Genomic DNA, 23,825 nt, shown 5'->3' with positions numbered 1-23,825 from the left:
CTGTTTGTTATGCTCCATAGGGTGAAGTGTTAGAAAGCTCTGCGTATTAATGAAAAGGATTTCTTTTTATATAAAAAGCCTATTGTTACAGAAGTTAAGAAGGAGAAAACAGATGGGTAGGAGGACAGAAAGTCGTCCATTCTCCATCCTACTGTGTGATAATTGAGATTTTGCCAGTCCTGTGGAAGGAGCACATACCAGGGATGGAGACCCCATAGGCCCACTGAACCTAAGGATTACAGTTAATGATAATTTTTGTTACTTGATATGTCACTTCTTTATGGGATGCTTTTGCTTTAAAGATCTTGACATGTAGAGAATTAAAGTGACCTGCTGACCTTTTACAAATTATTTTGGTCATCTAGGAAGAACAAGCATGGCTGTGAAATCTGTCGGTGTAAGAAATGCCCAGACCTGCCTTGTGGTAAAATCTGTCCAATGGGCTTCCAGCAGAACAAGCACGGCTGTGTTATCTGCAAGTGCAGAGGTATGTTCGACTGCATTACCACCTCTAATTACAGCTTGTTTCCTAAGCAGTTGGAAGTTAGAGCAAAAGAAAAGGAATACTGCACAGAATATATAAGAGCTTAAAGATAGTAACTGGTGGAAGAGTCAGTTCAACTTTTCTCTAGGGAGTTTTTTGTTTTCCAGATGTTTGTTATTATCTGTGTTCATCTTGGCTTCAACAGAAAGCCTCGGCTCCACTTTGATGTCCCATTACAGAGTCACAAAAATTGGTTCACTGTCATTACAACTAGAGTTCTGTTTCTTGTATGCTTTTCAGGCAGTCTCAAGGAACAAAGAGTAGAGAGAACACTTACTCAAGAGAAGGGCCTGGGTATTCTTAAGCTAAAGATTTCACACATGTCACATTCCAAATTTGTAACCCCCAAGTTCAAGGTGGAAATTGAGATGAAATGTTCATTGTCTGTTTTAGTTCTATGCTGCTTTTAGCATGTCTCTTTTAAAAGATATTTTCAGTTTCTGTTTTGTGTTAGTCTTGGTATCAGACTTCCTTCACTGCTCATCTCCGTGTGTTGCATTTAATAACGTCATTTGTGCTCAGGCTCTCTCTGATCCTAACTGCTCTTTGATGCTAATTTTGTTTGATTCTTCCTTGTGTATACTGATTTCAAGCTGTAGGCAAGTAAGTTTTAGTGTTTTTCCATCATTTTGTTTAATGACTCTTCTTAACTCTTTCAGCAGCTGGCTTTTTTGCATTTTAAAAACTGATAAAATATAACAAGATAAGTTATGGGAACACAGGACTCGAAGAAAGTGTATGAGTTCCTGTAGTCACTTTCCTGTAGTGGAAGGCAAAAATGCAATTGTATAAATCAGAAGGAGCAAACATTATGTATTCTCAATATTCCATCATACACAGTAGACAACTGAGTCCTTAGTAAAATTTTGACCCAAAATCCCTAAGTAAGAAGAAAGGATGAGTAAATCCCCTGCTTGTGAATTAGCTCTGCTTTGTAAATTGCTTCTGACAGAAATAGCTTATGCTAGGATTAACAGAAGTAGAACCATAGAAGTACAGGGCTGGGGTAGTCCTCTGGAAAACTGAGAGTTCATTTCTCTGCCCGTGCTTAACAACAGTGCATATCTGGATAATCCTTAACAGATGTTGATCTAAGATTTAATTTATTAAGTATCTCCACTCTCACAAGAAACAAACAAGCAAACAAAAAACTCTACAATAACGTTTTCTGGTGGCTACCCATACAACATTTTAAATATTTTTTGTAATATTCGTACCTCCCTTTCTACAAATTGAACCAGTTATTTCTCGTAGTAAGTTCAGCAGACATTTGGAAGAGCTAAGTGCAATTCCCTTTAGAATTCTTGCAGTATTTAAGGGGTTGCAACTGGAGTCCCCTAAATGTTTTTGGAGGCTTTTTTTCAAAGTCCAATAAATCCAGTTATTTTGATTTCTTATCACAGTTCAAAAACTGGATATTGTACATAAGCAGTTGCAAAAGCTCCTGACTATTAGAGACAGGACTCCTGCATTTAATTTGACAGTGCTTCTATACTTCTGTCTTAGACTGAACTTCGGTTCAGTGCAGTGGCATCACATTACCACCTCTGTTACTTGTGAGCCCCTGTAATCCCAGATCATTTCAGCCATCCCTCTAGTTATCCAGTTATTCCCACTGTGTATTTGGGCATTTGGCTTTTTATTTAAGTATTATCTTTTGTATTAATTTTAATTAAAAACTGAAAACAATCTCAGTTTCTGAAGTTAATTTTTATTACTTGCCTACATGCTTGGTTTGTTTTCTTCAAATTTCGGAGCACTCTTCAGAATATTTCAGGAAAAAAAGTCTGGTTACATCACATACTTTATTAAGGAAGGGAAAAGGTATTGCTATCTAAGACTTTGCTGTATCAATAATAATTTTAACGTAGGACAGTATTTCAGTGATAGTCATTCAAGCAGGAATTAATGTATCATCTGATACTGAAGCATAAAAGCATAGTAACTGAATGTAAATTTCTTTTCATAGTATTTCTGCTCATGCAATAAGATGAAGTATTTTAAGAAGTAATTTAGCCTTATGCCATGGCTTTTCAATTCACAAAATGATATACTAATGTAATTTCTGTGTACTGGGTTATTATTCTGATAACATGCATCAAAATTTGTGCCATCGGCTTCTGGTTCTTACACCACCTTAGATCACCACAGTTGAAGAAGCACATGTTAGTAAAACAAAAACAAAACAAACTATTGCTAAAATGACATGTAAACATTACTACTTTTCATACTGCATCTTTTTTTAAACAGAAAATTAAATAAGCAACTTAAGACAAGTAACCCTATATATATTTTAAGTGTCATGGTTGACATACCACTGAAAACAAGTCAGTTCATTGGCAAACTGATCCTAAATCCTTCATCATCATACTGATGTGATAAGGGAGTGTTGGGCTCTAAATTAATGATGCTGATTAACAGAGAATATATTGAGACTGAATCCTGCAGCACTTAAATACCACTTAAGATATGAAGGAGACTTTATCCACCCTAGACCAACTACTTGCATGTTCTGGCTGAGTGCAAGTAAAGCAGCAGTCCAAGCTACTGTATTCTGATCTCAGTAAAAGCTGGCAATGAGGGATAAAATTGTCAGAGCAGTTATCTTCCAATCATCTCATTTATCATAGCAATGTAAACAAACAATTTAACCTAGGTAACTGTTTTATGAAGTATTTCCAGTACCTAGCATGACCCTCTTAGAACATACTTGTACTTTTTTTTATTTATTATATAAAACCATCCTTACCTCTTTTAAAAGCTTTTATATTCTACTTGCTACCAGACGCTCATATTATAGGTAGTCTAATACACTGTAATATTTAAATACTTCATTTAAAATATGTGTCATGCATTCTACTATTTCTGTCCCTTCTATTTCTTTTTTTTCTTTGAATATTTACCCGGTGCTGCATTTATGTGTGATTGAAAACAGTGTAGGCGCATCAGAAATAAGTTATTTTCCAAGGAAATACGTTCTGCTACATCCTACTATCCCCTTCTCTATACCTTTTAATCATTCCGTGTGTGTTGTTATTTTATTTCTAAGCGTAAATGATAGAATTATTAATCACTTGATTTTGTATGTACTTTAAAAATAAATGCAATGCAGGCAGGAAGTCGGTGTGCTCTTTTTCCTAAGCAACACAGGCTTATCAGGATATTTCATTTTCCCTTGATTTTGTGCAGAGGCAACTGCTTCTCTTATGCCTCCTGTTAAAACAGGCTCTTGCCTGTCAATGGATGGGCGCCGGCACGAGAATGAGGAGAGCTGGCACGACGGCTGCAGAGAGTGTTACTGTCACAATGGACGGGAAATGTGTGCCTTGATCACCTGCCCCGTTCCTAATTGTGGCAACCCCACCATATATCCAGGGCAGTGTTGCCCATCATGTCCAGGTAACGTGCTTTCCTCTATATGAGATCAGTGTTTGATTCTGAGAACCAGCAACATTGGTCTCTTGGATAAAAGAGATTGCTTATTCAGTAGTGTCCTTTCCTTTGAGATACACTAGGTTTCTCTGACAACTTTCCTGCTTTCAAGGTAGTAGTCATGTAGTTTCTGTGTTAGCAAAGTCATGCATGGTTTAAACTCTTACAATGCTAGGGAAGGCATATCATTTTTTTAAAGTGATTGCATAAGTAAGTGTATTAATTAATATGGCCAAATTAGTCCCAGTGTGGTTTTGTTTCCCCCACTGAGGTTTTAGATTTGTTAAAAAGGTACTTCTGATTTTATTTTGCAAGGTATTGATTCCCAACTGATGATGTTAAATAAACATCCTGGATTTCAGTAGACTTGAATGCATTTTAAAATTGTAAAACGTAAGCACATCACACAAACGTGTCTGGCATAAGAATTTTGAAATAATTAGCAATCCTGTTGTACTGAGTTTTGAATTGCACTGTTCGCCTATCAACAGGGAAATGGCAGTTCTCAGAGATCATTTTTTAGACTGAAAAAAAAAATTGTTACATGCAATTCCATATTTGTTAGTTTTCAACAAATCAAGATCTACACTGACTGCTACAACATGTATTTTAACCATACTCCTATATATTAAGAGGTTTAAGTGGATTGTCACAATGCTTGTAAAATGCTCCAGGTTTCCTGAAAGACTGAGAAAGCCATTATCCACTAGTGTTCTGCAGAAGCACACTATATCCCAGAAATGTGTATTTGCTTGGCTAGTTGCTCCTTCAGGAATATAGTAGTTGTCTGTTTGCAGCAATTTAGTTGCAGGGGGATATCAATATCAGTATCAATGCCTACTAAGGGAGCAGTAAGCAATACAATATGTACAGCAGTACTGCCTGGGTATGCTTTTCTGATTATGAGCAGTATATGAGCTGTAATAAAAGAGGCATGTGACTTGGTGGAGAACTAAATGCACAGGAGAGAACTCATAAAATTTCAGGAAAATCATTAGTATTGCCTTTGTCATGGTGAGTTAGGGTGCCATTGTATAAAACACAATATATTGTTCCAGCTGAAATAAAAAAATAGTGACAAGGCAGCAGACCAGCTATGTCACATCAGGTAAATGCTACTAAATGACATATGCGGTTCATAAATACAAGCATTAGGAAGAGCATAGCATAACAGAATCAGTGAAAGATAAAGTAATTCCCTGAAAGAAGAAATGCAGGAGTACTTTGTGAACAGACCAAGATAGGCCAGAGTTCGATTCCTTGAGTCCTACCGATGATTTTCCAGAAATGAAAACAAATAATGGAGTGGTGTGTCTTCTACGTGGCAGTGTCATAGAGCAAAGGGCACAAAACACCGTTCTTCAGACAAGTACAGCAGTGCCACAAATGCAGAGAGAAGCACATGCACTTTTGTGAGCCTTGGCCTGCCTAAATGACTAGAGAAGATGCTTTCCTTTCAATTTTTCTGTCCTTAACCAATACATTTGAATTAGGATGAAGTTTACATTAGGTATCTTTTTAATTAAGTAGGAGGGCGGGAGCTTCAGAAAGTGGTTTAGAGATATAGAGTGGTTACCTGGAAGTCACTTTCTCTTCCCCTCCATTTCTAGCACAGGAAACTTGAGGCCGCTCAGTTCTTAGTATCAGTACCTAACTTAGCTCGCTAATGTTAGATGGGTTGAATTCAAGCTGAAGGACTCCACTTACAAATCCTGAAGCTTGGTTTGCAGCAGGTAGCTTTTAAATGCATGTCTTCTCGAGTTGAATAAAAACATGCTGTGTGAGGCATCTCGATTCCTATACACAGTGCATGGAAAAAGCTGGTGGACTCACTCCAGGCCCAAAACAACCAGCATGGTAAACTGGAATCTGTTAGTGCCTTTATTGCCCCTTATGTGAGGGTGGGTTTCAAAACATTTTAATCAGGCTATGAGAATGCAATTCATGGCATAACCTTTTTCTTGATGGTAAGTGCTTAAACACTTTCAAAGTGCAGACAAGTTTGTTTTTTTAAAAAACACCAAGAGATAAAGAGAGTTCCCCTATTTTTTTAATATCCCAGTGACTGGAGGACTCTCATGCTGAACAAGGGAAAGAGTTTCCATTCCTTTCTTAACTTGAAGGAGGTCAGATCTGTTCTCTAAACTGCCTGGGTTAGAGACTGGGTGACTTTTAGCCAGGGCTGTAGAGGTAATGTAATTAATTGTTTGGAAAGGAATTAAGGTTCATTCGGTGAGATACAATCACTGGAACTATGAGTCTACACACTGAGGCATCTCCTGTGGTCCATTTTTTATTTCAACAACTGCAGACAATGTATTCATTTATTTATTTAATGGGAAAAAAGTGATGAAGCACTTCCACCAATGTTAGGTGCATTTATGTTTCTAGGGGTTTGGGTGGGGGATTCTGTGTTTTTCTTTTGTTTTTCTTTTTTTTTTTTTTAATCTGGTACCAGATGGTACAGACACATATCACTCAGGAAACTGAATGGCAGACAGTTGAATCCAGGCATCCTTAATCCCAAATGAGAAGCTTATTTATTCGTCCTTTCAGGACTTGCACTGATGCTAATATTCAGCAGTTAAGAAACTGTCAGATCAGTATAATTTTTCAGAAAGAGAAGTTGTCTCTTAGAATTCCTACATCAGAGTTTGATGTGTTTTTTTCTGAAATTCCAAGAATGCTTGAGGTTATCTGTGATTTATATTAACTAGTATTTATTCAGACTGATTTTTGAACTCTTTCTTGTTTATATTTTTCCCATTTTCCATGAGATGGTGGTGACAAAGTCAGAAGTGATGAAGTCAAAAGAGCTTCGTTAAGAATATATTTATAGCTGGTTTTGTAACTCCTAAAATTTTCAGTAATAACAGGAACTATTAATCTTGGGTACTTTTGTTAAACATTAGAGTCACAGTTTCTTTTGCCTTCTTCTAACTCTGTTTTTCCCAGATGAAATAATCGTGCAGAAGCCAGAGCTTAACAGTCCATCTATCTGTCATGCTCCTGGAGGGGAATACTTTGTAGAAGGAGAGACATGGAATATTGATTCTTGCACACAATGTACATGCCACAGCGGACGTGTCCTGTGTGAGACTGAAGTCTGTCCACCACTTCTTTGTCAAAATCCCACCCGCACTCAGGACTCCTGCTGTCCGCAGTGCCCAGGTATATATTGACAACCAGCTTTCATCAGAGTCCTTTCTTGATTTGAGAACGTATGGTGTGAATATTGAATGTTTCAGTATGTGCACTTCCAGTTGTGGTACCTTTGTTCTTGAGCAGCTGGGAGTGCCCACCTGCCATCCTCTACTTCAACTGCAAAACTTGACCGTGTGCAAGAGATGTCTTATATGTCAGGGGAGTTATGGCCCTAAAGTTTAAAATCTTCTGTGAAAGCAATCTAATAACGTAAGGGTTGCACGAGAACCAGTCTTCTTTCAAACCACAGCTGGAAGGTTTATGAAATATGCACTGGTCCATTTATGGAAACATGCAGGATTAGAGAAACTTTGAATGTAGTCAAAGTGCTAGGCAGATATGGGCTCATTTCTTTTCCTTTCTGCATGCCTTAGCTTCTATGAACCTTTTTACTACTATCTTGTCTATTTGGGATTTGGTCTCTGTTTGCTTTTACCTTCACCTGGTATGATTTGAGAGTGACTTGAAGTCAACTGAGTAATAGCAAAACATTCCAGCCTAGCAGGAGTACCAGATTCTTCCTGGACTGCCTCACAGTGTGAAGAAGGTAATGAGATTTGCTTTTCTCAGAGGAAAGAGGTGCAATTATAAATGAACATTAATTACTATTTTACATAGGAAATGGGGGAGATTATTGCAGTGGAAATTTATTCCAAACTTGTGAATTGTATGTAAACTCACCAAGAAAATATGCCTTATTAAAAACAAAATCCAAAAATTTTACTTTATAAAAAGAAACATTTTAGGCTTTGCCATCTCTTCTAGAGGGTGTTTGCTGGGATTTGGGTGGGTTTTTTCTGACAAAGTCTTTTCAGTGAAAAAGTTAGCCAGTTCTCCTGACTTCCATTTTTCTCATTATTAGTAACAGTGAACATTCATTTTTCCTAACTTCAAAATACTGTTTGGAGAAGCTTATTTTCCCCACCAGCTATATGAGGAGCTTAGTCTCATAATTTACACAGATTGAAAACTTGATCTGAGTCCCCTTATGAATAATTTTCTTTCTCTTCTCTTCTTATGTGTTTTCTGCACATACAGTCGTATTTCTTGATCCATAATGTCTTTTAAGATACAGCTTCATTGTAGAAGTATGTCTCCCTAATGTGCAGGCAAGAGAATTAAAGCAGATCCACTGGCATCAGACTGAAACCCTATCAAGTTCCATTTGTTTCCCAACAGCTTATAATTAGCTCATATAAGTCCAGCAGTGAAGGCAACAGCAGCATAATAGCTTTTCACTTTGCATTATGCAAGGATTTGAACAGACATGGCAGAAGCTGGGATTCAAGTTTTAGATTTAAAATTAAATCTCTCTAAGGTTAATTTCTAGATACCATTCATTTCAGAGCATTCAGAGTGGGTTTCTTGAGAGGCTGCTTCTAACAGTGATTATTTTTCACTTTGCTGTCCTTTTTTCCTTTTTTTTGGTGGGGGAAATAAACTCAGTAAAGGTCTACACAAACTGTATTCTAGAGCACAGCATTAGATCCTCATCATATGTAAGGACTGAATAGGCATACGGTTCTGGCCTACTAATTCTTCTGAAGTGCTGAGCCCATGTGTTACAATTCCATTGTGTTCTTCGAGAGTGAACCCTCTGTTGAGGAAATACAAGAGATGTTGGCTACTGTTAGTTAAATTACTTAATCTGTTTATATTTACAGATGAGCTTCTTCAACCCTCATCATCAAGCAATGAGAGCATGCCCAGTTATTGCAAAAATGATGAAGGAGATATTTTTCTGACAGCTGAGTCCTGGAAACCCAATGTCTGCACCAGCTGCATTTGCATGGATGGTGTGATTAGATGCTACTCTGAGTCTTGCCCACCAGTATCCTGTGAGAGACCTGTTTTGAGGAAGGGACAATGTTGTCCTTACTGTATTGGTAAGCAAATAAAAATAGTTGATAACTTGCTGTTGCCTTCTTGGGAACTAAAAAGAAGTTTTATTTCCAAATTGAAATACATTTTCTCTGTTTTGGGGAGATGCAGTTTGTGCCTTCAGCAGAACTGAAGAGTGAAATCTGCATAGGCAGGTTTATGTATCATGATTTGTCATTTTTAGGTAGAAGTACACATAGATATAAATGTAGTTTGTCTACAAACTAGAGAGGACATCCTCCTGAAAACTTGGGAATACACCTTTCTAGTTGAAAATATTACACAAAAAATGCTTTCTTTAAAGGAAAATCTGCCAGGTAATACATACGTTATGTAAAGATGTATATAATATGAAGAAAATATTAATTAAGACTGCAGAAGATAAGTTGAAGCATTATGAAATCTAACAGACTGGAGAAATATTAATAAGGTGTATAAATTAAAATACAGGAAGAAACAAGTTCCTTAAAAATAGTAATAGAAGAGGCAAAACAATATATTTGAGGAAAAAATAAGGGAATTTGAATTAAGGGCCATGCACTGGTTTTGAACTTAGAATTGAAGTAAATGTTGGATGCTGTAGATAGTGAAAATTGCCAGGCATTTTTAAAATTGCAGAATTTGAGATTAGTGATCATTTTTTCATTGTATTTTGAATAGGATTATTCGTTTACAGATTACTTTTTGAGAGTTTGCCATAAGCACAAAGGCTGTAGAATGGAAGCTGCTGGTAGAGAAGAACTGTATAATGCACTTACTGAAATTAAGTCTTCGTAGCATTGTTGAAGACCATCCAGAGCTCACTGTAACCTCCATTTCCAAAAGTAGTACAGGGAGATATAGTAAAAAAGAATTCATTAAAAGGACTATAATAAAATTGAGTTTGGGCTTTAAGTATTGTTAGATGAACTTTTGAATCAACTTGCCCATCTATAAAACAATACAATTTTTCATCAGAAAGGTTGTGCAGTCCTTTCAGACATGTAGCATTGATACAGCTCTTGAAATCTTTAGATCATTGCAGATAAGTATCTTTAATAATACATAATACAGTTTTTAAAGATATGCAAGGAATTCCATCAAATAAATGCCTGGAAAAGTTAGAAAGTATCAACATTTCAGTTGCCCTTGGAACTCTGCTTAGATTCCTGATGAGGACATTTTGAGAGCAAAGTACTATGACCCTATTACAACTTTCTCATCATGGTTTGCATACAAAATGGGGAGGATTTAAAGTTTCTTTGACACCTGTTTTTCTGCAGGCTTTTCTTCCAGTGATTGACTTTGCAGCCATAAAGATTACTTTAATCTAGAATACATTTCAGTATTTAAAAAATGCAGAGTGTATGCAAAGCTGGACAATCAAACCAGTAGAGTCAGAACCACAAGCCTTTGTACTGGCAAATTCTTTAGGTCAGGGAAGGGATGCAGCACAGGGACTAGTGCAATGAACTACAAAAAGAAAACCTCTAGAACTTTGTGCCTACACCTTGCATGTCAGGTTTGCAAATATATATAAACACAACACGAAGATACAGCTTTAATTAATTTACTTTAAATCCATATAGTTGCACAATATTGCAAATACTTATATATATGAGCTGTAACAACTTTCTGTTTTTTTTAGTAGCAACTGCTCAGCAATACAAAATTCAGAAGCCAGATTTTAATTAGTGCTCAGATGAAGACTGACAATAGCAATACATATTATTAATCTAAGCTGTACTCTGTTGTCAGTGTATTTGGTGGTCTAAATAACTCAAATTCATGAAAACCTACTTTTATAATGGTTTATAGGAATTATATACTCTTGCCTATAGAAGGAGTAAGATCATGCACTTAATTTTTGTCTTCTTGGTTCTTACTGGTTTACTTTTCATTTCTTGAGAACTGTGAAGCACATCTTTGTACATATTCTCCCTTACTATTTCCATGGAAGAGTTGATAAAATTATTAGTAGGCAAACTCTGTGGAAACAAGCCTTCTTCGTTTACCGGAAATTTCCAAAATTAGGAAGAGTTTTAACATTGTATTTTATTCTGCTTCTTTCTGGATCCAGATCTGGTGAATGCTTAACAAGTTAGTATAGATTCAAATATAAAATGTTATAGGCCTCGGATGCTTTGTGGTTTGTCGGAATCCTCAGATTCATCCTGTAAGTGCAGCATTCCTCTTTCTCTTGTAAGGAAAGATTAACTTGGAAAGATAATCTTCTATTCTAGAAAGAATAAAGGGATATTTATTTGATTACAATCAAAATTAGTCTTCTGCAGAAAACAGAGCAATGACTGTTTGTTTACCAAATAAAATGGATTTACAGGTGCAGCTAGAGGAAATTTGGGAGAAGAGAGGTAGAGCTGGAAATTATATTCTGAACTGCATTTTTGTACATGGATTTCTTACTGAAAATCTCTCTTGTTTCCACTGTCCTTGAGCATTTGGTGGTGTGGCCTTCATCCTGGGCTTACAGTTGCATAGAAATGGACACCAAAATGGGAGACACACACAGGATAATGCTTTCTTAGGACTTTAAATTTTCCTCTCACAGTCCAAAGGTGCAACACTGCTAATGTGATTTTACCTTTTTCATTCTTCTCAAAAACGTTCACTGTATTTAATTGTGATGTATTCTTTACAAACTTGCAAAAGCCTGAGTAAGTTAAAAGACTTTTCCAGCCAAACCAGCTGCTGAGTTGAAGAAGCTGTCCTGAGTGGGGCAAGGTAGCCCACTGGGAGCACACATGGAATGCTCAGTATTAAGTCTGCACAGATAATGAGCAGCAGAGGACTGCTCAGGCTGTGTGCCTCACCCTCTCCCCAGCCATATCTACATTCTGACCAACACAGGGCTCCACTGGCTCTGCATGCCAACGTGCAAGTCGTCTATGGAAGAACCTTACACTGCTTTTGCAGCTTGCAGCCACCTTCTCCTCCCACTGTTCCTTTCCAATGTCCACCCTATATTCACTTAGAGAATCTTCTACTTGGGAGGCTGTGACCCATAATGACAGGCAAGGAAGCCATGGGATAGAATCATAGAATGGTTAAGGTTGGAAGGGACCTCAAAGATCATCTGGTTCCAACCCCCCTGCTATGAGCAGGGACACCTCACAGTAGACCAGGCTGCACAAAGCCTCATCCAACCTGGCCTTAAACACCTCCAGGCAGGGGGCTTCCACAACTTCCCTGAGCAACCCATTCTAGCACCTTACTACCCTCATGGTGAAGTTCTTCCTGATTTCTAACCTAAATCTGCCCTTTTCCAGTTTAAAACTATTACCCCTCATACTATCACTACGATCTCTGATGAAGAGCTCCTCCCCAGCTTTCCTGTAGGCGCCTTCAGGTACTGGAAGGCCACTGTAAGGTCTCCTTCTCTTCAGCCTTCAGCCTTCTCTTCTCTAGGCTGAACAGCCCCAACTCTCTCAGTCTGTCTTCATAGCAGAGGTGCTCCAGCCCGTTGATCATCTTCATGGCCATTCTCTGGACCCTTCCCAACAGGTCTATATCTTTCTTGTGCTGAGGGCACCAGAACTGTACACAGTATTCCAGGTGGGTCTCTGGTCTCACCAGAGCAGAGCAGAGGGACAAAATCACCTCCCTGGCCCTGCTGGCCACACTTTTTTTGATGCAGCCCAGGATGTGTTTGGCTCTCTGGGCTCCAGCACACACTGGCGGCTCATGTTGAGTTTCTTGTCAACTACCAGCCCCAAGTCCTTTTCGTCAGGACTGCTCTCAAGCCATTCTCCCCCCAGCCTGTATTTGTGCCTGGGGTTGTGCTGACCCAGGTGTTGGACCTTGCACTTGGCCTTGCTGAACTTCATGAGGTTGGCACTGGCCCACCTCTCCAGCCTGCCAAGGTCCCTCTGGATGGCGTCCCTTCCCTCTAGGGTGTCAACTGCTCCACACAGCTTGGTATTATCAGGAAACTTGCTGAGGATACACTCAATCCCACTGTCCATGTCTCCAACAAAGATGCTGTACAGCACTGGTCCCAATACTGACCCCTGAGGGACACCATTTGTCACCTGCCTCCATTTGGACACTGAGCCATTGACCACAACTCTCTGGGTGTGGCCATCCAGCCAATCTCTTATCCACCGAGTGGTCCACCTGTCAAATCCATGTCTTGTCAGTTTGGATACCAGGATGTCATGTGGGACAGTGTCAAATGCCTTGCACAAATCCAGGTAGATGACGTCAGTTGCTCTGTCACCATCCACCATCTCTGTAGCCTTGTCCTAGAAGACAACCAAATTGGTCAGGCATGATTTGCCCTTAGTGAAGCCATGTTGGTTGTCACCAATACACCTCCATATTTTCCATGTGCCTTAGCAGATTTTCCAGAAGGATCTGTTCCATGATCTGGACAGGCACAGAGGTGAGACTGACTGGCCTGGAGTTGCCTGGTTCTTTCTTTTTCCTGTTTTTAAAAATACGGGCTATGTTCCCTTTTTCCAACCGGCAGGAACCTCACCAGACTGCCATGACCTCTCAGATATGATGGACAGCATCCACCAGGTTCCTCAGCACCCGTGGATGGACCCCATTACGTCCCTTGTGCACCTTCAGGTTCTTTAGATCGTCACAAACCTGTTCTCCTATACTGGGAAGTACTTCAGTCTCCCAGTCCCTGCCTTCACCTGCTGTGGCCTTTGCCATGAGGCTGGATCACTTGTCAGAGAAGACTGATGCAAAGAAGTCATTGAGAACCTCAGCCTTCTGAATATCCTGTGTAGCTAGGTCTCCTGTTCCATTCAGGAGAGGGCCTACATTTTCCTTGGTCATCCTTTTATCCCCAACATACCTATAGAAGCTTTTCTTACTGCTCTTTACACCCCTGGCAAGATTTACTTCTATCTGGAATTTGGCTCTCTTGACCTGATCCCTAAGCTGCTTGACAACCTCTGTGTAATCCTGCCAGGGTACCTGCCCTAGCTTCCATCCTCTGTAGGCATCCTTCTTAAGTCTGAGCTTTTCTAAGGTACCCATACCAAGGCCCTCTAGAACATTTGCACTTTTCAGATAACTCCATCAGTATTTTCACAATAGTACTTTTTGTTGGTCTCCTTTTGCATGTGATTCACTGTCCATATCTGTTGCACTGGTCTGCTGACTGCTAACCTTGTTATTCCAAATGATGTCAGTCTATTATGTTGTCACTAATTAAAAGCTATACTGATGGCCAAATTATTTAATAAGGCTATTTATTTATATTTGGGAGGTAATTCTCACATAAATGTAATACATGTAAACTGTGTGGCTGTTAAACCAGTATTTCCCTGATAGCTTAAGAAGTTACTTTGCGATTCCATTCTGTAATCTCATGCATATGCTTCAGCTGCAAAGTCACATCCTCAGCAGGTTTCATTATAATAATTTCTGCCTCTAAGAAAAAAGGGTAGCAAGAAGCCAAGATGAAAATGAAGTGCTGCTTGGCTTTTGGAGGCTCTGCTGTGCAGTTTTATTTTTATTGTCTATGAAGTGCTACAGCAGAAAAAAACACCCTAATCAATTCATGACTGTCTTCTCAGTGAAACAGAAGGTAAACTGCAGACCACCTAGGAGGCCTGCATAGGATGCAGCATTTTAAAAAATGGTGTATTGAATGATTAGGCAGAAACTGTAATGCTTCTTTTAAGTGTTCTCCCAAGATCTTACTGTTTCATCAAGTCTGGGTGCCTATTAGGCAGAATCTATCTGAAAACGTCTTAGTTTCACAGCTCTCAAAAAATTTGGGAAAAGTGTTCTGGAACCTCAAATTTTTGAGGGTTAACATTACACCAATTTCCGATTTATAGAATACTAACAGTGAAAAAAAGGTACTGAGATTGGTTGTTGCCCTTTTCTGGGTCTTTCCATTGATGCAGTTACAGAGAATGATCAGAGCCCCCTCAAATCTGTTCTATCATAATAGTGTAAGCACTTCCAGTTATGTTACCTGAGAGTTGCTTTATTCTCCTTGGCATCCTGCCTAATCTTTTCTTGAAGTATTCAAGACTGTGTTAATTGTTCTTGAACTTTGGTATTAGAAATGCGGGTAGCCTGTTTTTTTTCTTAAAGAGGCTTTACTAAAAGAGGAGGAGGATTCGGGAGAGTCAGCAAAACATTAACAACAAAAAAAACCTTTTTCTTAATTTTCACAGCACTTCTGGTATCATTTATTGTCTAAATCATCTAGCCTCTAGCCTCTTGCATGAGGAAAATGAGAAGCAGCCCAAGCTAGTTATCTACTTCAAAAAGAAGCAGAAATTACACTTTTAAAACAGATTTTCCAGAAGATGTGTAGAGGGTTGTTTAGTTACAGCTGGGATTTCTTTGTAGCTATTGTTTCACTTTTGTGTTTGGGGAGGAAATCATATTTGTGTGTAATTGGTCATTACCTCATGATCACACCACTCTGTTTTCCTTCAACAGAGGATACAGTTCCAAAGAAAGTGGTCTGCCACTTCAACGGGAAAACATATGCAGATGAGGAACGCTGGGACATTGACAGCTGCACACACTGCTACTGCCTGCAGGGTCAGACTCTCTGCTCCACCGTCAGCTGCCCACCCCTCCCTTGTGCTGAGCCCATCAACGTGGAAGGAAGCTGCTGTCCCATGTGTCCAGGTAATGCGATAAGACAACCCAGATTACTGTAGTGCTGGTTTTTCAGCACCAATAATCAGGTTTTTTAATTGGTGTTTGGATGTCAGTTCATGTTTGAACAGTATCAAGATAGTAACAGATGTTTAGACATCAGGAAAATTAGTATTCTTCACACATAGGCATATTGTGCTGTTATATAGATTGTTTTTTACTTATTCTGAGAACTGTGAACTCAAAAATTAGTTGCTTGCCCCTGCTCTGTCCTTTCACAAGGTTATGAAAATATACTAGTGAAGTAGAAAGACTAATATTCTTACATCTCTACAGATTCTGTCAGTGATTAACACTTCTGTATTTTTCAAGTTTCTTCCTTACTTTTCAAATATTACATTGCTGCACTTATCATTTTAACTTGGCTTAAAAGTAATATGAAATTTTCTTAGCGATGGACACAGGGGATGTAAGAATTGCAACTGGCTTTTAATCCTAGGCCTGACATGCTTCTGCAGGAGTTTGCTCACTTTGTTCTGTCAGCGAGTACCTACTTCTGTCAGGACAACTGCGGAGATCCAGCAGTACCCCCTTCTTGCAATTCTTCTACTTTCAGGATTAAAAGGCAAAGAAACCAGCAGTGACAGTTCACAAATCAGATGGGAAGATGGAGCCTTCCCTTGGAATTTTTGTTGTTTAGTATTACAAAGGAGAGGGGCTATAGTAAAGTGTGTCTTCTGAAATGTTATTTTCAAAAGCAAGCTAGTCCATGGGACTATACAATCCCGTTCACATTAGGATAATGATAATGGCAGCAGGCATGTATCTCATATACAGTATGAAACAGGTTTTTAAAACAAAATCCCAGACTAGTAATGGTCTTAAACAAATGAAAGGATTCATAGGACAAAGCGCTGCAGGATGGCCAAGTGTATTTCCTGAATTAAGAGCAGCACTGGGAAGTTAATCAGCCCGTAATTTGTGAAAGGCATTTGTCTTATTGCACAGAGATGTATGTACCTGAACCTACTAACATCCCCATTGAGAAGACAAATCATCGAGCAGACATGGAACTAGCAGTACCAAACTGGCCAACACCAAGTGAAAATGACATAATCCACATTCACAGAGGTAAGATCTGATAAAAACTGAGCTAACTTAGGTCTTTGTTTATTCCCCATGTTTTAATGCATTTATTTGTTCTATTCACATAGCCTCTGTGTAATGCTGTGTAAAGGTGGTTTATCTGAGAATATTCTTCAGTAAAGAGCTCTTATATCCATTTTGCTTTGAGTAAAGATGATTCAGTTGATTACATTATAGTTATGCAATTTGATCTCATTATTATTCCATTTTCAGCTTGGAAGGAACATCTGTATGGGTATGATGGAGTTCTATGAAATTAAGAATTGCAATAAAATTATGAATGAGGAGTAATTCTACAGTGTCTCTTCTGTTACCAAAACTAAAATGCAGGCTGTTGTCAGTTCACTGGAGTTGACAGACCTTCATATTATCCATTTGACATTCTTGTATTTATAAACAAAAACAGGAAAACATACCAGACCTTAACAGAGATCATAGACAAATGCCAGGCAGAAAAAGAAAACCCAGCACTTCAGGTATAATGACAGAGTAGTTGTCTTAAGGATCCAAATCCATCTTTTGTTTAAAACTGTGCTGAAATCTTTATTCCAGGGTAGGGGAAACACTCTGTGACACAGTCTTTGTTAACCTTTTTCTGATTGAGGGCCTACCTAAACTCATACATATTTTTTTTCAATCCAAGAATGATCTCATAGCATACTGTTGTTTGGTGATTAGAAGAAAGGATGCATGAAATGTAACTGCTTTAAAATTGTAAGCTTATACTTGTATAATTACAGGATTGTAATTTCTCAGACATTAGTAGCTGGCTTGCAACTATCCTGGCTGGGGTTTATAAAGATGCACTGCAAACCATGTGGGAACGTTGTGTATATCATTGAAAACGACCATTCTTTGCAATTACATGCAAAACTTGCTACAGTCTAGTAGAATGCCAGCAGTGTGTTTTCACAGGTGCAAGTACTGTAATATGTTCTCAACAAATGAGAGTGCATACACATCATAATTGTCTTACCAGACAATTAAAGAACTTTAATCCTAAGACTTCCAGGTTTTCCAAAGCATAGAAACACCAGCAGATTTTTTTCACAAGTAGGAATTTGGTTGTGATCAGAAAAGATGATGTAAATGCAACTGAGCTAGGAGGTTACGTTTGGACTTGCTGTTATTGTGCTTTAGATTCCATCCCATCTCCTCTCTTTTTGATGGCCTTTTTCCAGCTAAAACACTCACTATACAAGATACTAGCTTTCCATTGTTCTAATTTATATAAATAAGGTGACATTTCAAGAGAGAAGGTTCAAATTAATGTGAGTGACAAGATCTGCAACTGGGACTTTCAGAATTAGATTTTTCTTTGTGGTCAAGGCCCATGTATAATTACTACCAAATGCTCACATTCGCCTTGCAGACATGAATCATCTCCAGGGGGAGTACAGAAGTGGTGGTGGACCGCACCCAAGTGAAGATGCATCAGTTAGCTCTATTGCCTTGGTGACAATTCCTATCACGATAGCACTGTTACTGATCATCGTCCTTCTGCTCATCAATCAGAAGAAGCAGTGGATTCCAGTGTCCTGCTACAAAACTCCAGCAAAGGTGCCGTGTTTATATGTTTCCAGGCTTTCACTCTTCTGGACAGTAAGATTAACCAGAGTATTGTGTAGGATGCAATTGAGTTCACATCATCTAAACTTTCAAATTATTTTCTCTTTATGTCTTACACCATTTTACACCACTCAATCAGTCTCTTGGTATTGATTTAGCCTCCTAAATTATTTTTTTCACTATCAAATGAGAACAGTTCCTACTCCATATAGTAATGACTTATGAGCCTAGACACAAATCAAGCTAAGGAAAAAAAAAAAAAGAAGTAAAAAATACCCAACTCTGTTATATGTGTAGGTAAATATATGCAATTTTCTTATCAGCAGTCAAACTCGTAAGAGTATTTTTGCTTTCTTAACTTTCATCCACTTTAAAATTCTTGTCCAACATCAGGTACTGGATGTACTAGTATGTTTATCACAGTTTCTAGTAACAGTATTTTAGTGTTCTGGGATTAATATTTTAAGAGAGTATTCAGCATTATGAGACTACCAAAAAAAGGAAGAAGCAAGTAGCTTGTAAATGAACAGTGAAAGGAGTATTGTTTTGTTTGAGTAATAGTTCCATCAGCAGACTAAGCCCTAACTACATATTCAAATGCTATTTACCTCAGTTCTCAAATTTATCCACTTACTATTTCCTAGTTCTAATCAAACATACTTCAAACACAATTTGAGACCATATTTTCTTCAGTTCCACCTAGAAGAGTAATACAGTAACTTTAAAAATTGTTTCCATATACTTGCTGTATGTATGTATGTATGAGCTTTTTTCCTAAAAAAAAAAAAAAAAAAGCCTTTTCCACATAGTTTACAAAGATAGTCAGAGCATAAAGTTGAATTTAGTTGTAATAACTAGGAAACATAGGAAACAGGAAGAATCGGTATTATTCCACTTCCAGTCTTTCAAGACACGTGATACTAGTTTCTGAATTTCTTCAGGAATGCATTTAAAAACTCATTTTAAACTCTGATGTATTCACTCCTAAACTCTCAGGAAGTCTGCTAAGTGACAAAATGTTTGAAACTGAAACGAAAATCATAGCTTTCGAACTAATCAATAATTCCACATACTTTTTTACTTAGGAAGCATAATTTTCCTTAAACACTTCTATTGCTGAAACATTTTTTTCATCTATATGCTAAGAAAGCTCACTTTAAGCCACATGCAGATTCAGTGCAAAACCATGGACAGATATACTGAAACTCAGATGTCTTGTGAGGGCCTTTGTCATAAATGTAGCTTTCTTTTAACATTTCTTCTACTAGGTATCACTTACTAGTTTATCCTATTCCTTGCTGGGTGACTGATGGATCTTAGTAACAAATTTTGGCAAGCCTGTTTTAGCTTACGTTCTTTCTGTTAAAAATAGTACAGCTATTCAATAAAGAACAAGTCAATAACTGTACTTAAATCATATCCATACCAAAAGAAAAATTATACAAAAGATGTTTAAAGTTACACATGAACTGTTAATGTTTAGCCCTGACTGTTAACATCAGTGAACCTCAGGGCTTCCTTGTGAACTCAGTGCACAGGCTTTTGAAGAATCAAATGTAAAACATCTTAGAATAACGTTTTGTAATAAATATCTGGGTAAAAAAACTATTTTATTATAAGGGTTACTGACTGTAAATGTTTAGTAATAAAGACCCTTCTGATTTAAGACTTGGAAAAAGAAGCTGCATCAGTGGAAAGTGGAATTTTTAAGATATGTGCCATTCTTACAGTGTGAGCATTGTCACCAAGTTCTTATTTATCCATAGTGTATGCTTACTGCCTGTCCTGCTTCATGCTTGGCCCAGAAACATTTAAGGTAGTGTGCACCCAGTATTATGTGCACCCAGCATTGTTTCACCTTCTTCTCATCAGCAGAATCTTTTCATTTGAAGGATTCTCAAGCAGAGGAATGGCAGGACTGGATATGGGAATATCAGAGCTCCATTCAGAAGATGAAAAATGGTGATTCAGAAGAGGGTGTTGGTCTGTTTTTGTGCCTGGCTTAAGCCTTTAACAAGTTTAGCAAAAGTCCAGGGCCAGTTTGATTTTGGTTTGTGCTTATGGACTTGAATCATAAACGTTTTTTTAAATTGTGATCGTAATACAAACCTTTTTTAACTGATTCAATATTCTCTTTCTGTTTTAACAGCCTTCTTGCCTAAACAATCAACTGGTATATGTGGACTGCAAGAAAGGTACCATGGTCCAGGTGGACAGTTCTCAGAGGATGCTAAGAATTGCAGACCCAGATTCAAGATACAGTGGATTTTACAGCATGCAGAAACAGAACAACCTACAGGCAGATAATTTCTATCAAACAGTTTGAAGAATTGCACCCCTACCGAGAATTTAAGAAAGAGAGAGAGAGAGAAAGACTAAGTCTGCTATTAAAATAAAACTAGAATTGTGCACTTGCTTAGTGGATTGTATTGGATTTGTGACTACATGTACAGCTCTTAAGACCTTACTGGGATGAGCTCTGACTCCTGCAATGTGCCAGAAAAAGCATTCCCACTTATCCTTGAGATAACTGACCAAGTGTTTTCTTAGAACCAAAGTTTTAAAACTTGTTAAGATGTATTTGCTTGTAACATAGCTATAGAGGTTTTTTGGGAGGGGGAATCAGGGGCTAGGAGTAGAGGTAAAAGGAAGCTTCAGAGAAGAGAAGCTGGTCAGGCTTGGCTGGAGAAGAAAATGAATAAAAAATACTGCTGAGCAGCAGGATAGTGGTTTCTCGTGTTGCTCTGAAATTGCATCTGTTGCAGCAAAGCCTAACCCCAGGTGAAAAAAATACGTAAAGGTCTGATTATTTTTTTCCAGTTGTTGCTACAGTAATACACTCCTAGAACAGTTTGTCACATCACAGGTGTGGTGTAGCTACAAATATTTTTCTATATGATGAGAAGCTACAGTAGTTAATGAAATAGCAAGGAAAAGGTTATAGCAGAAAAATAAAGGGTGGGTTTATTAAGGATGTATAAAATTATACCTTGTGCTGCTTTTTGTTTTTATTTTTGTTTTCTTCAAAGCTGATTGGCTAGATTAGCCAGACTTTGGCAGAGTTAGCAAATGACTGAGGCCTAATTAATTCCTGATATGAGCACTGGATCTTTGGACAGCGGTATTGAAGGAAGGAAGGAAAAGTCAAGAACACCATGCAGTTCCAGGGGCTTTTGTTTGTTTGTTTTGTCTGTTGTGGTTTTGTTTTGTTATTTTATAGCAATCTCTGGTTGTTCATACAGGAGAAGGAAAAATATTTTGTTGGACAAAGCTCTTGCTTAAAAGAGAGTAAAAAATGAGACTGTTTTAAGGTTGTTGTTTTTTTCCTGTTGATGTTCTTATTTACTGGTATGCAGATTTAGAAACTACTTCCATGCTAGGAAGCTGCTTAATTTTAATTGTATATTACTCAAGCACCTTTTTTGAAGCTCAGAAAAAAAAAGGAGATCATGCTTCTTTAAACTTTAGCATTATAGGAATATTTATGTAAATATAATTATGCTAAAAACAACAGAAAGTATTTGTATGTTTGTGTATATATATGTATATACAAATGCATGTAGGTATACATATGTATATATACATGCATGTGTATATACACTATACATATATATACTGTAGATATAAAATGCTATATATACAGTATATATTTTTTCTATTTTTTTTCTTGTTGAATGTATTTTTATCTGAGAGTGATTTTACCCAGAGCAGAAACAGATAAACAGGCATTCCATATCAATGCTTAATCGCTTGTGAGTTTAGGAAAGACAAGAAAAGAGCATCTCATTCTACCTACAGTTTGATTTGATTTGAAAGTGTTTGTGCGCGCGCGTGTGTGTGTGTGTGTACACTCTTGTGTTTGCGTGTGTACAGTACGTGCACGATTATAGCAGTAAGCGTTGCTCTTGCTACTTGCTACATTTCAGGGTGTTTCTTCTTTTTCTTTTCCTGCTTAGCCTTAAAAAGGCTTTTTAATGAATGCATTGGCTAGAGACACTGATGACAATATACATGCAGCACTAATCAGCTCCACAGAATAACACCATCAGCTCCTGGATTTTCTTTTTATTTTTTTCTTTCTTTCCTTTTTTTTTTTTTTTTCCTTCAAACAATTGTTTGAAACAACTACTGGAATATTGTCCACATTAAGCTGGAAGTTTGTTGTAGCTTGCCTCATTTATAACTCTGACTGTATAATACAATGGTAACTTTCCAAACAGGTCTTGGCACTTTTATACTAATTACCCATTTGTGCATTGCCTTTTTTCTTTTACAATTGCTTGTCATAAGAGACACAGATACCCAGTATGCTTAATGTGAAAAGAAAATGTATTTTTTGTAAAGGAACTCTCAAGTATTGTTGTAAATACTTGGTCAGAGGTTGCTGAACTTTAAAACTGAAAAAAAAAAAAACCTAATTTATTATTATAATGACCTAATTTATTAATCTGAAGATTAACAATTTTTTTTTTGTTTTAGAATATCAAAAAGGTGTTCTAGCTGTTTGCATCAAAGAAAAAAAATAGGTGTATCATTAAGGGTCAACATTTTTTCTGCTTATATAACTTCAGTTTCCAACCACCAATAAGAAAAAATGTCGTCTCCCCAGTGTTTTGTACTCAATCTGATATTGAAACAGAGACGTTTCTGTCCAGTAACTACAAAGAATTTTGTCAAGACAAAACATCCATTCCTTGCATAAGAGTAAGCAGTCTTTATCCAGAAATTGTAAATGCTTGCTTTTGTTTTACAATCAAGGCCATATTCTGAAAATATTAGCAGGATATAGGACATGGTGTAAAATGTTTTTTATTATTATTATTTTATTATTATTATTTTAAAGATATGATTTATCCTATGTGCTGTATCCATTACACTCTTTTACTTTGGTTCCTGTTGTGCTCTTGTAAGAGAAATGCAGATATAATTTTCTGAAAAATAGATGCGTATGTGGCACTTGGAGTGCACTGCGGTTCAGCAGATTGCTTGTTTACTTTTTTAACTGTAAGGCGGTTTCTTGTAATTTGGCTCTTGGCAGCACAATAAAAAATTTCAAACCTATTGTTGCGTATTTTCTTTAATGTTTGTATTTATTACTTCCAGACGTTGGTCCTGGAGACATTGGTTTATATCTTGATATTATGGTGAGGGTTTTTTTTTTCCCTGAGTTAGGAATTCATATTGTCATGCTGACCTTAGATCAGAAAATACCGTGGGTAAAGAACAATTTGTAGTTACAGAAAGTTCTCAGGTTTACACTACAGAATTTTCACATGAGAAGCATTTGTGAAATTCCATATTGGAACTAGCATCAGTGTTTGGATTGCTACTGACCAGAGTTGGGGCTCTTCCAGAACTAGCTGCAATAATCCAAACTGCCCAAGTAGTAATGGTTACTGTAAAGCCCATACCTGACTTTGACTAGGACAGATCCGTATTTTTTGTGCGTTCCTTTACATTTACATAT

The 23,825-nt window shown here is 37.6% G+C and overlaps 1 protein-coding gene across 2 annotated transcripts in view; it reads left to right on the top strand.

Annotated features, from left to right (window-relative positions):
* Nucleotides 1–23,419, top strand: part of CRIM1 (cysteine rich transmembrane BMP regulator 1) — a 182,935-nt gene extending 159,516 nt beyond the window's left edge. For both annotated transcript variants that reach the window (XM_051613738.1, XM_051613737.1), the window contains 8 exons: nucleotides 366–487; nucleotides 3,734–3,943; nucleotides 6,932–7,147; nucleotides 8,845–9,066; nucleotides 15,479–15,673; nucleotides 16,652–16,774; nucleotides 18,162–18,349; nucleotides 20,508–23,419. In XM_051613738.1, the coding sequence (XP_051469698.1) occupies nucleotides 366–487; nucleotides 3,734–3,943; nucleotides 6,932–7,147; nucleotides 8,845–9,066; nucleotides 15,479–15,673; nucleotides 16,652–16,774; nucleotides 18,162–18,349; nucleotides 20,508–20,684 (1,453 nt within the window). In that variant the 3' untranslated portion in view covers nucleotides 20,685–23,419. The remainder of the gene's footprint in view (nucleotides 1–365; nucleotides 488–3,733; nucleotides 3,944–6,931; nucleotides 7,148–8,844; nucleotides 9,067–15,478; nucleotides 15,674–16,651; nucleotides 16,775–18,161; nucleotides 18,350–20,507) is intronic.
* The last annotated feature ends 406 nt before the right edge of the window (nucleotides 23,420–23,825 follow it).

This window comes from Apus apus, chromosome 3 (assembly GCF_020740795.1).
Source record: "Apus apus isolate bApuApu2 chromosome 3, bApuApu2.pri.cur, whole genome shotgun sequence".
NCBI lineage: Eukaryota > Metazoa > Chordata > Aves > Apodiformes > Apodidae > Apus > Apus apus.
Note: the sequence above shows the minus strand (reverse complement) of the source record. Positions and strands in the feature narration are given on the sequence as shown.